Below are 15,811 nucleotides of genomic sequence, written 5' to 3' on the forward strand. Positions count from 1 at the left end.
GTGGTGCCTTTCCCCAGCGCTGCCTTTGGTGGGGGTTTTACAGATGGTTTTTATTCAATCAAGCAGCATTTAGGGGAGGACATGGCAAGTGTGATGGAGAGTGCTGCTCACCCTCAGCTTCCTGGGACACCCCAACTGGGCCTTCACCTGCTGATCCACAGTGAGTGTTGGGGCCGTCACTGACTCCTCAGCCCCAGTCCCAGTTGTCCATCAGGTCCCTTGTATTTGCCTCTTGCCTCACTTAAAGTGATTGGGGTTATAAAAACAGGAGGGGGGGAAAGGTGACAGCTGGGCTGGGAGAATTACAGGGAGGAAATGAGATTAGAGGGAGCAGAGATCATCAAGAGGCAAGATGGCCCCATGCTGCGCAGCCAGCTCCTTCTGTCAGAGCCTGACCCCACAACCAGCTCCTTCTCTCACAGCAGTCAGGGATCCATCAGCTACTCCTTCCATCACAGCCTGACCCCACAATTGGCTCCTTCTCTCATAGCAGTCAGGGATCCATCAGCTGCCCCATCCCTCACAGCTCAATCCTGCCACCAGCCCCTTCACTCCCAGCACAGCCTGGCTGCCAGAGCTGCCCTTTCCCTCACAGCCCAGTCCCACAACTGGCTCCTTCCTTCACAGCCTGGCTCCATAACAGGCTCCTTCCCTCATAGATGTCAGGCACCCATCAACTGTTTCTTCTCTCACAGTCTAAACCCACAACCAGCTCCTTCCCTCATAGCAGTCAAGGATCCATCAGCTGCCCCTTTCCTCAAAGCCTGACCCCTCAGCTGGCTCCTTTACTCAGGGATCCATCAGCTGTTCCTTCCCTCACAGCCCAGTCCCACAGCCAGCTCCTTCCCTCACAGCCTGGCTCCATAACCAGCTCCTTGCCTCAGAGAAGTCAGGGATCCATCAGCTGCCGAGTCCCACAACCGGCCTCTTCCCTCACACAAGTCAGGGATCCCTCAGCTGCCCTTCCCTCTCAGCACAGCCCGGCCACGGCGCTGCCCCGTCCCTCAGACCCTGCCGGTCCCTCAGACCCTCCCCGTCCCTCAGACCCTCCCCGTCCCCCCGATCCGCCCCTCTCCTCTGACCTTCCTGTCCCTCAGGCCCACTCGGTTCCCTGAGACCCTCCTGTCCCTCAGTCCCGCCCGTCCCTCAAACGCTCCCGTCCCTCAGACCCTCCCGGTCCCTCAGTCCTGCCCGCCCCTCAGACCCGCCCGTCCCTCAGACCCTCCCGTCCCTCAGACCCTCCCGATTGCCTCAGGTCCGCCCCTCCCCTCAGACCCTCCCGGTCTCTCAGATCCTCCCCATCCCCCTGACCCGCCCGTCCCTCAGCGCGGCCGGGCCGGGGCGGGCCGGGGCGGTGCGGGCGGCGGGGGCGGTGCGGTGCGGGCCCCGCCCGGCGGGGCAGGGCCAGCCGGGGCCGCAGGTGCCGAGGCTGCGGGCGGAGCGGAGGGAGCGCAGCGGCCGGGCCGGCGCGGCCATGGGGAAGGTGCAGCTCTTCGAGATCCGCCTGGGCGAGAGCCGCGTCGTGTACAGCCCCGGGGAGCCGCTGGCCGGCACCGTCACCGTGCGGCTCTCGGGCTCGCTGCAGTACCGAGGTGAGCCGGGCCTGCCGTGCCCGCAGCCCGCGGGGCGGTGCGGGTGCCCCAGGGAGGGTCACGGGCTGCCGTGGGGTGGGAGCCCGGGAGGAGCCGGGTTTCCCCCTCCCCGCCGTGGGTACCGGGGGCTCCGGGGCTGGCACAGCCGCTGCCGCCCCTCCTGCCATGCGGCGGCCCGGGAGGGGCTGATGGGAGCAACCTGCTGAATTATTTCCTCCTCTGCTTCCTCTTACTTTTTTTTGCTCCCGTCCCGTAAATAAGCAAACGCCGTCCCCTCACCCCTCCCGAAACAACCACAGCAGCCCGCGGAGCTGGTGGGTGCCCGAGGTGGCAGCGGGAGGTGGTGGAGGAGCCCGGTCCTTGCCTTCCCTGTCCAGCCTTCCCGGAGCCCTGCGGCTTCCCCGCGCTGCCGGCATCGCTCCGGCATCGGCACCGAGTCCTGGTGTCGCTGGGCTGCACGGAGCCCGGCAGGCGAATGTGTCCCGGCAGGGCAGTGGGAGGAGGTGGACGATGCCGTGTCCCGGTGGGCGATGCTGTGTCCCGGCAGGAGGGAGGAGGTGGGCGATGCTGTGTCCCGGCAGCAGGGCTGCCCACCCACCTACCCACCCTCTCGCAGGCACCATTAGCCGTGGTGTAACATCTCGGATGAACTTGGCCCTTTTAGCTGTGGCTGAACCAGTCTGGGAGATGCCCAGGCTGTGTACAAGGTCCTGTGTGTGCCAGGGGAGAGAGTGCCCGCCGGGCACAGTGATCTGGGCTGTGTTCCTGGGGCTGTGTTCCTGGTATTGTGGGGCGGGGTGGCTGCTGCTCCAAGTGAGACCCAGGCCTTGCTCGTGGCTGGTGCAGTCCATCAGGACAGAGGGGTGGGGATGGGCTGCGGGGAAACGAGCTGTTGGGCTCGGATCTTCCAAACTGGAAGCTTCCTCCCCCGCCTTAGAGAAGTCGTTTGCATTTGCAAGTCAGCTTTGCGCTCAGTGCTGTGGAAATGCGAACCGATTTGCTGTTTTCCCTGAGGTCTTGCTTGCTTCTCTCGTGTGCGCGATTCTTCCTTTGTAACAAATTATTGGGGGGGGGAAAAAAGACCAAATAATGTAAAACGGAATGCGTCTTGAACAGAGATGTCAGCCTGGATGATGGTGCCTACGCTTGCCTGTGTCTTGCTTTTGCGAGCAACTCTCCCAGTTGTCTGCTTTTTGAAAGCTTGTGGTGGAAAAAAGTATCTAGGACAAGTGCAAACTTGTAGCCTGTTTAATTCCTGTCAGAGCAAAACAGTTGTGGATCCAGCGTTTATCTCCTTGGAGAGTACTCCCAGAGGTACTTCCTCCAGCAAAGATGTTCTTAACGATCTTCTTTGTTAAGAACATCTTAACTAAGATGTTCTTAACGGCCCATCCCATTGATATCCACCCCTGTTCCTGAAGGTGCTTCCTGGGAGAGATTAGAGCGTTTGGCCTTGGAGAGTTTGGTTGTGCTGGCCCCTGGCCACAGTTACACCTTGCTGCTGCCTCTACAGCTCCTACTTTGGAGAGGACTTGCCAGATTCTGCTGTACACCAGCTCTCCTTTGCTTCCTGGTGTGCTTCCCGGTTGTTGTAGGGAGAGGGAAAGGTGTCTGTTTTAGACCTTCTTTCTGCTTCATTATTGCTTTGATTCTGTGAAACATCAGGGTCTGGTCTAGTCCCTGAACCCAGGAGGGGTTTGGCTGTGGGATCTGGTGTTTGGTGCTAGTGCAGAGATTTTGGTTAGAGCTGGGGCAGCTGAGCAGGGCTCTAGAAAGCTGGCAGGAGCCAAAATCTGAGGTGGGTTCCATGTGGCTGTTGCTTCTGCTGTGCAGAGGTGACCTGAGCAGCTCTTTTAGGCTGAATTTCCTGTACATTGGCTTCACAAGCTGGGGCGAAAACTTTCCATAAGTTGTGTGTGAACTCACCCAGTTAAGTGATGTTGGGATATGAAACCAATATCTGCCAAGTGCAAGGTGGTTCTTTGCTGTGTGTTCTCCCTCCTGCTCTGTAGTTTGCGGTCTCTGGTGTTTAAATGCTCCACACAGGGGCTGGGAAATCCCTTGGATTCCTCTCCTTGCTTCTGGATGAAGGAAATGTCTCACTATCAGAGGAAGAGGCTCATGTAGCTGCTGAAACACCCTTTAACAGCAATTAACATGCTGGGAAGAGATCTTAAAGGGAGTAGTCAAACCTCTTGAGCTCCACAGGGATCACACAACCTCTGACACCTCTGGCTTTCTGCTGGGGTGTGGGGAGAGGTGGGTGGCATCAGCTTGTCTTACATACTATATACCCCCACATCTGTGACCAGCTGTGACTTTTCAGAGTAACAAACAGCTCCCAGGAGTCCTCACCCCTGGCAGTTCTGGCCCACAGCACCAAGGTTTGGTACTTTCCATTTCCTGAGCCAGGCAAGCCCGGTGAGGTGTCAGGGTTTTGGTGTGTGAGATCACAGGCAGAACGAGCCTGTAGATGACTCTTCACACAGTAACTTATGGCTCTTGAAAATTGCACCTTCTGAAAGGTGACGATGCAAACAAACAGAGCTCAGTTCTGCCTTGCTAAACACACCAGAAATCTTGGCTCACAGGACAGCGTAGCTGGAGACACACCTTTGGGGATCATAAATGCTCCCACTTACGCTGGCGTCCGGGCCAGCCCTGCTGACTAGTAATGAAGGCTGTTCAGGAGCACATCATCTTCAGCTGACCTTGTGACAGCGTCACTGGTCCTTGGTGACCCACATGGACCTTCTGGGGAGGCACACTTCTCCCTCTGGCCGTGCCAGGGTGAAGGACCTTCCCAGAAAACTTCTGAGCCTCAGGGGAGAGCGCTGATGGAAACTCGGAATTCCTAATCATTGTGCCTGGCTTGCTGGGTAAATCATCAAACATGGGTGTACAAAGAATCATTAATCTTACAGGAAGCTTGCGCAGGGACAGCTGGAGATGGAGTTAATTTGGGGGGAGGGAGGAGGGAAGTTTGTTTGGAGCAGGGCAGGCAATCCCTGTTGCTGGCAGGAGCGTGCAGGAACAAAGGCTTGTGCTGCTCAAGGATGATGGAGCACTTTCCTCTCAACTCTGTGGCTTCCAGGGGGCTGTGGGGATTATTTCGGTCCCTCTGTCTGTTCAGTGAGGCTTCTCACCACAACAAGTGTAATGTTAAAATAACAGCCTTCTCTGCCAGGTCACTGAGAGTAAAAAACAGCAAGTGCTTTCCGGAACAGATTTGAGCACTTTGCTATTCCCTGCTCTGTTATTTAGCTGTCCAGGTTTATGCAGGGATGACTTGACTTTAAAATCACTCCCTTGAACTACAAAGCTCCAGACGCAAGTACCTGTGTCTGTTCACGCTCTCGAAATACAGATACATAATTCCCATTTCTGCAGAGCAGAGAGCCCATGAATCATAATTTCCTTCTCTGATCTTAAATGTAGTAAATATTCTCACTTCTCATAAGGAAAACAGAGAAAGCTGGTGGTGAAGGGGGATGGGGAGCAGGCCACTCGAATCCTGAGTCATGTGCCCAAACTAAAAGATGACTTTTGTTCCCTAGGAGGGCAGTAGGAAGAAGTTTGGGTTTGGCTAACATGCAAGGTAGTTCTGACGTGTGTGTAACCTGTGCCCTTCCTGAGGGGAAGGGGTGACACCAAAGGACTATGTTGGCCACCCTCCTCCTACCACTTGACCTCTGATACAGTGGAAAATATTGTTCCTGCAGAAAGGCTGTGGCTTGGGCTGCCTGGGAAAGGATGGAATCAGTCCCTCCTTAGCAGTCTGAACTTGGCTCTATCCTGAGCCAGAAGTTTGTCTTTAAAGGTGGGTTTGAAATCTCTGTGCTGGCAGCACAGGTCACCTGCACACCATCAGGGCAGGAGGGATCCCACGGCTGGTCCCTGCTTTGGGATGTGGTGTGGGGAGGGAGCACAGCACCCAAAGAGCTGAGCAAGGGCCTGTGGGGTTTGGAAAGCAGGAGCAGCTCCAAAGCTGCTGCTATCCCTGGCAATCGTGGCAGTGCCCAGTGAGGTCCTCGAGCCGTCTGGTATCCACTAGCAGTGGTGGGTGCCAGGATGAGGCGAGGCTGGCACTGCTGTGCGGGAATGCTCCTGGATCACTCCGGCAGCCAGGATGGCTCCTGCTATAGCAGAGGTGGATTAACTTTCTCTCTCATTGTGTGGAGCGAGACAGCAGGGAGCTGTGTGGTCAAGTCTGTTTGAGGCTGGGGAACAAAAGAGGGATTTTTGCTCTCCTGGCTGGCTTGCTGAGAGAGCTCCAGCTCCTCTGGAGTCAATAACCGATCACGAGGTGGGTTTGTGTCTCTTGTCACTGCCTCTCTGCCGCTCCCCCTGCCCGCACAGCACTTGTGCTCAGCTGAAAACCTGTTTGCTGCTTTCCTTGGCGAGGAGACGTGCCACGGCCTCCCATCCCTTGTTTAACAAAATGGGAGGACAAGTGGAGTGGAGTTGTGTCTGTCTGATTTGCTTCCAAGTGTGACAAACGGGGTGTGAGCGCTTATTCCTTCCCCGGAGCAGCGCAGAGCTGTCAGAGATGGAGCTTGTCTTTCAGGGCTGGAGTCAGGTCGGCGGCAGAGGAGGCTCCTGACTGGGACAAAGGAGCCTGTGGGTTTCCATCCCTCTCCTCCTGAGGCAGCTCCCCATCCCTGGCAGGGTTGGGTGAGGAGGAGCAGCCAGGGAGGGTGCTGGCTCTGGCCAACCCCTCTGCCAAGGGAGATGTGGGTACAGGGATGGGTGTGCTCTGCTTGGTGTGTGTAGTGGGATATCTTGTGCTGAAAGTCATCCCCAGGGAAGAAGTAGGTCTGTAGAAGACACAGAGATGTCACTTGACTTGCTAGAGGCTCTTGTGGCCAGTAAGAGTAGGATGGAGCCTGAGATAAGTTCAGTTGGTTAGAGAATAGTGCTAATATCATTGTGGGTTTCATCCCCACATGGGCTTAAGAGTTGGACTTGATGATCCTTGTGGATCCCTTCCAGCTCAGAATATTTCATGATTCTGTGACATGTGGACCATCCTCTGCTGTCTGGAGAGGGGATGCTCAGGCTCTTCCAAGAGGAGAAGGAAGCAAGGTGGTTGGGTTGTGCTGCTGCAGACCTGACCTGTGCCAGCGCATAGAGAAAGGTGCTCTGCCAGGCACTGGGGCAAGTCTTTTCCTCCTCCTGCTCCTGGCAGCCACTCCTGAAAGCCTGGCAAGCATGCCAGGGGCTGGGCTTTGATTTGGTGCTTCTTTCCTTGAGGGCTGATTGCTGAGATACCCAACCTACAGTCTTTAGGCTACTGATGTGACCTCTGGAATCTGGCAACAGGAATTGCTATGGAAGGTAATTGTGTCTTTGTGCTGCTCTGAAAATCTGTCACTCTTCAAATCTCTTGTCTAGAAATGGAAACTGCTTAGGAGAGGAGAAAACAAGCAAAGGACCAGAGTGCTGCCAGTCAGCTGATTTTTGCCTTGTGTGTGTGCTCGGAGTCCCTGGGTCGTGTCCAGGATCTGAAACAGAGGTGAAATGGCTTCAAACCACAGAGATGTTCAGGCTTCTGTCTGCTTGTGATGGCTTTTAAACAGCAACTCACGTGCCCAACTCTCTCTGATGGCAAATTAAAACTAGGTGATGGAGTGCCAGTGTGAGGTGTGAGCGAGGTGTTCTGCCGCGGGTAAGTTTGTGGGCAGAGGCCTTTCACCAGAAAATGGGTAGTTGTGGCTGGGTATTGTTTTGCCCAGCATCAAGTACTGGTTCAGGGCTGTGTGGTTGAATTGCATGGCTTGAGCAAACTCCCACAGGTGTATCGGGACCTTGAGGTGCTGGCTGATGGCAGCAGAGAGGATATGGGGGTGTCCCGAGGTAAGGATGGATGCTGCTTCCGACCCCCTTGACAAGATGTGCCAACCTGGAATTATTTGGAGACCAAGTTTGAAAACACCCTGATCTCTGTGCACCTTAATCTTCATTAAAAACTGGAGCTTATCAGATATCCTTAGCAAAAGCTGTTTCCAAGAAGCATGAATCATTTCTGGAGCACTAATGCTTATGACTTCCACTCCTTTGTTCTTGCTGACGGCACCATGTTCTCGGTGGTTCTGGCTCCAGCAGCTCAGGCCAGAGGTGACACTGCTGCAGCAGCTCACTGTTCATCCCTCCCAAACACACCCACCTGAATCCCAAATGCTCCCAAATGCTCCCAAATGCAGTAAGAACAGGATAAAACTGGCAGGGTTCAGCTCAGGTCCCAGATGTTTCTTTTCTGTCTGCTTGGACCTCTGAGGTGCCCAGCCTGACTGGGAGCACTGTCTTACCCCCTTGTAGCACTCCCAGCACAGCGAGGATTTGTTATGTATCTGGTGCTCTGGTAATAACAAGAACATAAGTCATCTTTCCAAACTGATGATCTTGCTATAAATAGAGAATCCAGCTGCTTGCGTTGAATGGCATCAAAGGAAATCATAGAAGCAGCTCTTATGCAGAGTGAAGTGGATTCTGGCTGTTTTCTCTAAAGATGCTGGGGTTGGGGGATTTCTTGACAACAGAGATGTGCAAAAGCAGTGCTCCAGATCTCAGTGTGGTGTGTGAAATCTCCAGTGGGGAGCAGGTGGGGCTGGGATCTCCCATCCCACGCTGTGCCTTCCTGCCTCCCCACCGGAGAACCTGCCTGCGCCGGTACCTGGGCGGAGTGAGGAGGCACTAAATGCAGGGTTGCTTTACTGCTCGTAAATAAGGCTCTTCAGGAAAAAGCACTTGAAACCTCCCCTGCTGGGAGGAGGGGAGCTGGCTCCGGGCTCGTGCCTGGGAGCTGCAGCAGCACTAAATCATTCCGAGGTGTCTCAGCAGTTCTATCTGCTGAGTTGCGAGTTCAGCTACTGGAGCAGGGCGGACGGACCTCGGTGCAATTCCACGTGGTTCCTTCTCTCCATGCTTCTTGTCTCCTCTCCCTGTCTGTGGGCTCCAGCCCCTCACACTGAAACTCTTGTTCCCAGGATGGCTGAACAGTCCTGAACGTGCTGCTTTTGTCCTTCTCAGAGCCGTGGAGGCAGAGGCTCTCTCAGGACACTGGGTTATGGCAATATTGTCTGTGCTGAGTCCTTCCAGCCCCAGGCACAGCTGTGGGGTGCCCAGCATGTGACAGGCCTTTCCTGTCCCACCAGGTACTGAACTGACTTTGCAAGTGCTCGTCTCTGAGATGAGGAGTGGGTTTTGGGGAGCTCATGCCCAGGAGCATCCCTTGAGCCTCAGGAGGGGGTGAAGGAACCTGATCTCCTCTCCTGAGCTTCTGCATTGCATCTGCAGGGCTGTGTGCTGCTGAGACCAGGAGAGCAGTGTCCAGCGTGGTGTGGGTGGCAGCGAGGATCTGCCAATATGAGCAGGACCTGTTTTAGCCTTAACTCCTAGAAAAGGGTATCTAAAAGTGTCAGAAGAAAATGAGCGTGACCCAGTCCTGCAGCAGAGTCTGGCCCACAGGAGCCCTTGTGCTCTGGTATTACTGTAAGCCTGTTAAGCATGAATTTCCAGAACTCTTTGAAGCCTTTATTTAGAAAGAGTCTGAAAAGGGAGTAGGCTCTGGTGAATCAAACTCTTTGTGGTGAGTAGGGAAACCTGATCAGTCGGCTGTTTATCTTCTGCAGTGGCTTTTCCACCCAGGATGGAGGGGTGATGCTCCTGTGGCAAGGGCAGAGGGGCTGTCTGGGAGAAAGAGCAGGTCAAACCTGCTCTGGGGTGTGGGAAGAGCAGAGTGGAGCTGGCGGTGGTCGCTCACAGAGGTGTGTTCCCAGGACATCAGAGGGCTCAGCCTCCCTGGCTGCTCCATGGGAAGCTCGGCTTGTTCTGCCAGCAAGGTGGGAAAGGGTGCCAGGCTTCGCATTTGCTGGGAAAGAGTGGTGGAGTTAATGAGTTTGAAGGGGTAGTTTGGTTACACCCAGGACCTGACTGGTCTCAAAGCATCCAGCACACCCCTCCTGGGACCTGCAGTGCTCTGTGGTAGGTCGTGGTGGGGCTCCTTGCCCGGTTCTTCCTTTTTTAGACAGCCAAGTCGAGTGTACCAGAATATCTTAACTGCTCTGGCCTAAAGTAGTGCTAAGTGCTGGGTGGAAACCTATTTCACTTTGGGCAAGCTATAAAAAAAGAGGTTCCTCACTCCTATTTCAGTGCTGCTGAGCCCAAGGAAGGGTGGCTGTGGTCCCTGGCTGGCTGAAGTGTTGAGTGCTGGCAGGTCCTGGCATCCATCAGCATTCCTGTGAGCTGGGGTGAGCTGCTGACTCTGCTCCACTCCACTTGTCTGGCTGCACACTGGGCATCTGGGACTTGCATTCCCTTCCCACAGGGCTGTTCTAGGGGCCAAATGCTGAAGATTAGGGATGCCCTGACCGCTTCTGTGTGTACAGCCTTGTTTTGCTTTGAAGAGCATAGCTTACTTAAATTCAGGGCTCACAAAACTCAGTTTAAGTTGCCCAGGTACCCTGAGAAGAATGGAGTAAATTAGGACCTGTCTTGTGCAGGGGATGACGAGTAAAGCTCTTCTGGACTTTGCTGAGATCCTAAATATGAGATGTTCCTGTACCAGGCTGGCAGCTGCAGGCCCTGCCTGCAGTTTGGTCCCATCCCAGTCCATCCCACCCAAGAGCGCCATAGACTCGTCTCTCATGGATGAGATGAAGAAAAGTGAGGATCTAGAAGGCAGACAAGCACTCCACTCTCCAAACAGGTCACAGCTTCCCCCTCTGAATTTCTGTCCAGAGAAGCACAAAGCAAAGAAGTTCCTTGAGACTGAAAGTTGGCTGCACACCCCAGAGCGGTTGAAGATCCACATGAAACGCTGCCACTATCTCCTCCAGCCTTCTGCTGCTCTGCAGCCTCTCTGCACTTCCCCTCCAACTCTCAGAGGGGTGGATGTTGGGAGAGGAGGCTCTGAGTGCTGGCAGCATGGCTGAGGTGGGTGGCTGGCATGGAGATATTCGTAGGGAGCTGTGAGATCTGCCTTTCTCTCTGCCAGATAGAATCTTGCAGTGCCTCCTCTGCTGCTCTGATCTGGCTGTTCGCAGCACACAGGGATACCTGCATCTGCCATCCATGGCTTGGGAGGAAGAGGACAGTCCCTCGGGGTGCTGGGGTGGTGCACAGTTGCTCTCCTTGCAGGAGGACCCGAGGGTTGCCCTGTGTCCAGCTCTGCTGGGCTGTTCAGGTCAAACAGGCCGTCTGTTTAGGATGGGGGCAGCGTTTGGGCTCCCAAAACTGGTCTGATGTACAACTTTCTCCTTCCCTGCTTCCTCTGTAGCCAGTGCCAGGCCATGTCCACTGACTCTGCTCTGCCTGCCTGTTATGGTACAGCCTCCTCTGCCTTTGTGGGCTCTCAAGGCAGAGCAAGCCCATTCCTCCCCCCTCTTCCCAGGCTTTCTGCATGGCACAGCACTGGGAACTACCTCAGCCTGAAGCTAAAAAAACCCCAAACTTGCCTTGTTTTTGCAAGAGGCAGTTTTGGAGGAGTGACTCCTCCAGCACCCCCTTTCTGGAGCATGTTTGTGGAGCAGTGAGGTGCTGGTGGCAGCAGCAGCACAGCAGGGATGGGGGTGAAGGGTGCAGCCCATCAGGCCCTGTGTGCAGGTGCTGCAGTGTTTTCATGCCTGTTGCTAAGGAGCAGATCCAAGGCACAGACTTTGTGGCACGTGGTCGTCCCCCTCCCCTGTGGCCTTGTTCACTGGTGGCCTTGTTCCACCCCCAGCCTGACATTTGCAGAGACAGGCTCGTTAAATGTGCTCAGCTGAGGATTTAATTCCAGATGTTCGAGATGACCCCCTTCCTTCGAGGGCAGACAGCGTGCTGATAAAACACTGGGATGCTATAAATAAACCTGTTGGCTCCACAAGGGAGAAAAGCCTTTAGTTTGAACAGGAGTTTGTTCTAAACAGGAGCCCAAGAGTTTGCTTTCTTCTCTCAGGGTGTACGTTGACCCCTGATTTTGGGGAGGAGCTGGAAAATGTAGGTTTGCTTGTTGCTCTCAGTGTGACGGTAGAAAGTGCTGGAAGAGGTGGGGGAGGACAGACCTGCCTGGGAAAGGGCTCAGACAAGATTTGTTCTCCTGATTTTCTACAAGCACACACCTGCCCAGCCTCCCTTTGGAGGCTTCTGCATTCCTAGAATGAGGACATCCTCTGTGTGTCCATTCCTGCCCCTCCCTCGTGCTCGGATGGACTTGGGCTAAAATAACTCATGCATGGCCAAGATAATGGCTGTGGGTCACTTTGCCCGTGTGGCAGAGCTGGAGTTGCTACAGGTGGAGTTTTTCCAGGCTGTGCTGAGGAGCTGGTCCAGCCTTCCTGCAGCGTGGGGCTGTGCTGGGTGGGGCTGTGCTTCCTGCAGGTTGTGTGGGACATCCAGGTGGATCCTCCTGCCTTAGACTGGCAGTGGGCATGTACAGCTCTGTTGCCACAGCCAGGGAGAGCTGGCACTGCTGAGCTTGGGCTTGCAGGGCTCTGCTGACCTAGAAATCATCTCACTGAAAGGTCAGAGCCAGGAAGGGAGGGACTGCCCCTTTCACTGCCGTGAGGGGTTTCTCTGGTCCAGCCTCTTGCAGGGTGCAGAGGGCATGTGCCAGCCTGGGGAAGGAATGACTGAGTGGCAGAGCTCGCTCCTCAGGGCTAAATGATGCTAAAGCCAGTGCAGAGGGGGCTGCAGGGGTGTCCTGAGCCCCAGCTGGGCTTGTGTGTGGCAGAACCATTGCCATGGGCAGCAGAACAGAGCAGAGCAGAGCAGAATAGGTCAAACTGTAGCAAGGACTCAGTATTTCCCTGGGAGCCTGTCTGCAGCCTTGGAGCAGGGAGCTGTGTTGGGTGTGAGCTGTGTGATGGGCTGGCAGGCTGTGGGAGGTGGGATGTCCCCTCTGGTCACAGGGAGCAGCAGCCAAGTCCCCCATGTGCTGGGGGCTGCTGGTGGTGTGGGAGATGCTGCTCCATGAGTGTCAGCTCCAGACAAGTCACCTCCTGGGGCCTGGATACAGGCTTGGATTTGAGTTGAGATGGAAAGCATAGACTACTCTTCTAGACATCTCCTCTCCTTCCACATTAGGGGCCAAGTCCTTTCCTACCCCTGTGCTGGGCTCTTGGGAAGGAAGAAAATAAAAACCTCCCCAGACAATCCTTGAGCTTGTGCCAAACCTGCCACTGCCTCTGGCATTTGGTGTAAGCTCTGCTCTTGCCTCACTGACTTGTGAAAGACTATTTGTGTCTCAAGAACTGACAGGATGGACCCAGAAGGATGGGGACATCTGAGAATTAATTAGGAGCTGTTGTTTTAATTAGTAGTGTCTTAATATATTCACGCACGAGGGAGTTGTGTGTCTTGTGAGCTCCCAGCCTTCCTGCTCAGCAGACATGAGCCCGTTCTGTCTGATGTTGTTTGGGTGTGTTTCTGTGTAAAGGCCATCAGCAGTACAAAAGCCTCATCCTGTCCCTTTTTGGGGTTTCAGTTTCCTTGGTGTCCACTTTTCATGGAACTTTTCTAGGAATTACCCACTCTCTACAAACTGAGAGTAACTTGCTCTGTCTGTGGGTCTTGCTCTCTCCCAGGCTTTCCATTTTCCCAGCACCATCTGATCCTGCTTTGCTGGCAGTTTGGGTAACCCCAAACCCCTCATCTTCATACAGATCCAGGGCAGGGCCTCTACAGGGCTGAAAGATCTAAAAGATCACCCAAACTTGGGATCTTTGCTGAACCTAGAGGTGTCACTCCGAGGTGGAACTGCGGTGCTGTGTTGAAGTGACTTCCTGCTGCCACTGCCACAGCCCATCCTTCTGTCAAGGGCAGGTCCCTGCTGCTGTGGGTTTGGGAAGGGCTTGGGGCTCAGGGGGATCCATCACCCCCTTCTCCCAGGGCTGTTTCTGGCCCTTGGGATGGAAAATGGCTCATTCCCAGCTCATGAGATGCTCTCAGTCCCTGCAGCTCTTGGCGCTCAGACGGCAGGTTGAGGGAATCTAATTAGAAAGCGATCACTGTCTGCCATGGCTCTGATGGAGAGGGATGAGGAAAGGGGGCTCTGGCTCCCTGTGGCTGGTTGCCATGAAATGAAGACTTCTCTGATGCTGACTTGTTTGACTCCCACAGCACTCTGTCCTCCTCTGCTCCCCTGTTATCTGCACTCAGGCGCACACAAGTTTTCCAAAGGGTGTCTCAGTCCCCAGATACCCTCTGGTTACAAATGTGTGCTCTGGTCCCTTGTCCTGCGTGAGGTCACTGCGGATGCAAGGGTGGCTCTGCCATCCAACTCATCCCATGGATACAGGGCTGGGCCCCTCCTTCCCTGCACCAGGGATGGCTGGAGCCTCTGGGTCCAGCAGGCAGGGCTGAGGCCATGTGGTGACTCGAGGAGGCTTCAGCTGGCAGAACCCCGGGGCTGTTCCTAAGCACTGTTACAGAGCTCGGTCACCAGCTCTTCATCTGTCCTTGCAGAGGAAAGGGAATGATGGGACATTCCGTCTGTTTGTCCTGCATATACTGCTGCCAAATGCAATAGCCACCACCCCCAGCTGTGCCAGGTTGTGCCAGGGCAGGGTTAGGCTGGATATCAGGAAAAGATTCCTCCCCCAGAGGGTGTTTGGGCACTGAACAGGCTCCCCAGAGCAGTGGGCACAGCCCCAAGGCTGCCAGAGCTCCAGGAGTGTTTGGACAACGCTCTGAGGGACAGAGTGGGATTGTTGGGGTGTCTGTGCAGGGTCAGGAGCTGGACTCGATGATCCCTCTGGGTCCCTTCCAGCTCAGGGTATTCTGTGATTCTATGAACTGATTTTGCTGCTTCCCCTGCTCACCCCCAAAACCCCAAACCAACCAAGATATCGGCATCACCTTCCCCTCCACCTCTGCCCATTACTGTTGTGGCAGGTGTGTGATGGGACTTGAAGCCAGAGGAGTTCACTTGGGACTGGAGCTGAGTGCAGGGTGGCCAGTGAGTCTCTGCTTGCTCAGGACATGACTGGATTTTGGAAATAGGGATGTGCACATACAACCTGCCCCTGGCACGGGAGGGGACGTGTGCCCTGTGCTTTCCTCTTGCCTGAGATGAAACACCAGCTCCCCCAGGAAGAGCAACTCACTGGGTCATGAGAAAAAGTAATTTGAATTCTCCTGCTGCTCTCCTTAAATCACCTTGGAAGAAGGCAGACATGCCCAGCTCCTGGCATCTCTATTTTTACTTAGTGCAGAGATGGATATGGCTGAGCTGTCTCCTTTTATTTCCAGCATTTGGCGCGTGCTGCAGCGTGTTGCTAAAGATGTGTCTGGCTGGATGCGGAGCTGCCCAATTCCCTGGATCCCCGAGGGGCTGTGGGGGAGAAGGGCTCTTGTCTTCTGGATGGCTTCATCATTCATTTCTTCCCTACTTGCTGCTCTTTGCCTCCCCCTTCCACCATCCTCATGGCTTTTGGACTTTGTTTTTTTCCTGTGTTTATTCAAATCACCCTGGGTAAACAGGGAGCAGGAGCGTGGTGACTGGGGCCACTGGTAGCACTGGATTCCAGAGGCATTTTTAGTGGCTTCCTAATAACTGGAACTGACCTGTTCTGATGCAGAAACTTCTCTTATTTGTTCTGTTTGCAGCTTTGCACAGAGATTTCCTTGGAAAGGCTCAGATTGTACATTTTCCTTCCTGACAGTCAGGTTGACAATCTCTGTGCCTCAGGTGGCTGCTGCTGCAGCAGCTCTGGTGGTGCCAGTTTGCCAGGCCTATCCTGCCAGTGCCATTTTTGGGTTGCAGCTGCCCCCAGAGCCACCTGAGTTGTACCTGTCACATGCCCCTGTCCCTCCTTCTGCCTGTGGGCAGGAGCCCTGTGCACAATAGCCAGGCAAGTCCCCAGTATCTCCCTCTACCCATGGGATGCTCATGGAGAGGCTGATTTCATGGTTAGTTGCTCCAAAACCTGGTTAGGAATGAGGTAAATGGTTTGACCTGTTGAACTGGGCACCTCTGAAACCTCACAGATAACCTGGGGGGAACCAGACCCCTGTGGCTGCCAGGCTTTCTTGGGCTCTGGGAATGAAACTGGGGGGGCTGTCTGGCTGTCCTGGACCTGCTGCCCCCAGCACTACGGGTGGACCTGGGGATCTGCTGGCTCCTCCAGCAGCCTGAGGGATGAGCTGGGACATGTGATCCCTGTGTCCAGCCAGAGCCCCACTGTCAGCCACGGGGCAGTGCCTGTGCTCAGAGCTGTTGGCCACCCCCTTTCCCACTC

General features: G+C 54.9%; 1 protein-coding gene across 1 annotated transcript in view; it reads left to right on the top strand.

Annotated features, from left to right (window-relative positions):
- The first annotated feature begins 1,433 nt into the window (after positions 1 to 1,433).
- ARRDC1 (arrestin domain containing 1) overlaps positions 1,434 to 15,811 on the top strand; it is a 39,914-nt gene continuing 25,536 nt past the window's right edge. Inside the window, exon 1 of the mRNA XM_027687880.1 lies at positions 1,434 to 1,592. Coding sequence (XP_027543681.1) covers positions 1,475 to 1,592 — 118 coding nt within the window. The 5' untranslated portion in view covers positions 1,434 to 1,474. The remainder of the gene's footprint in view (positions 1,593 to 15,811) is intronic.

This window comes from Neopelma chrysocephalum, unplaced genomic scaffold, assembly GCF_003984885.1.
Source record: "Neopelma chrysocephalum unplaced genomic scaffold, ASM398488v2 Primary Assembly neopelma1_74, whole genome shotgun sequence".
Classification (NCBI taxonomy): Eukaryota; Metazoa; Chordata; class Aves; order Passeriformes; family Pipridae; genus Neopelma; species Neopelma chrysocephalum.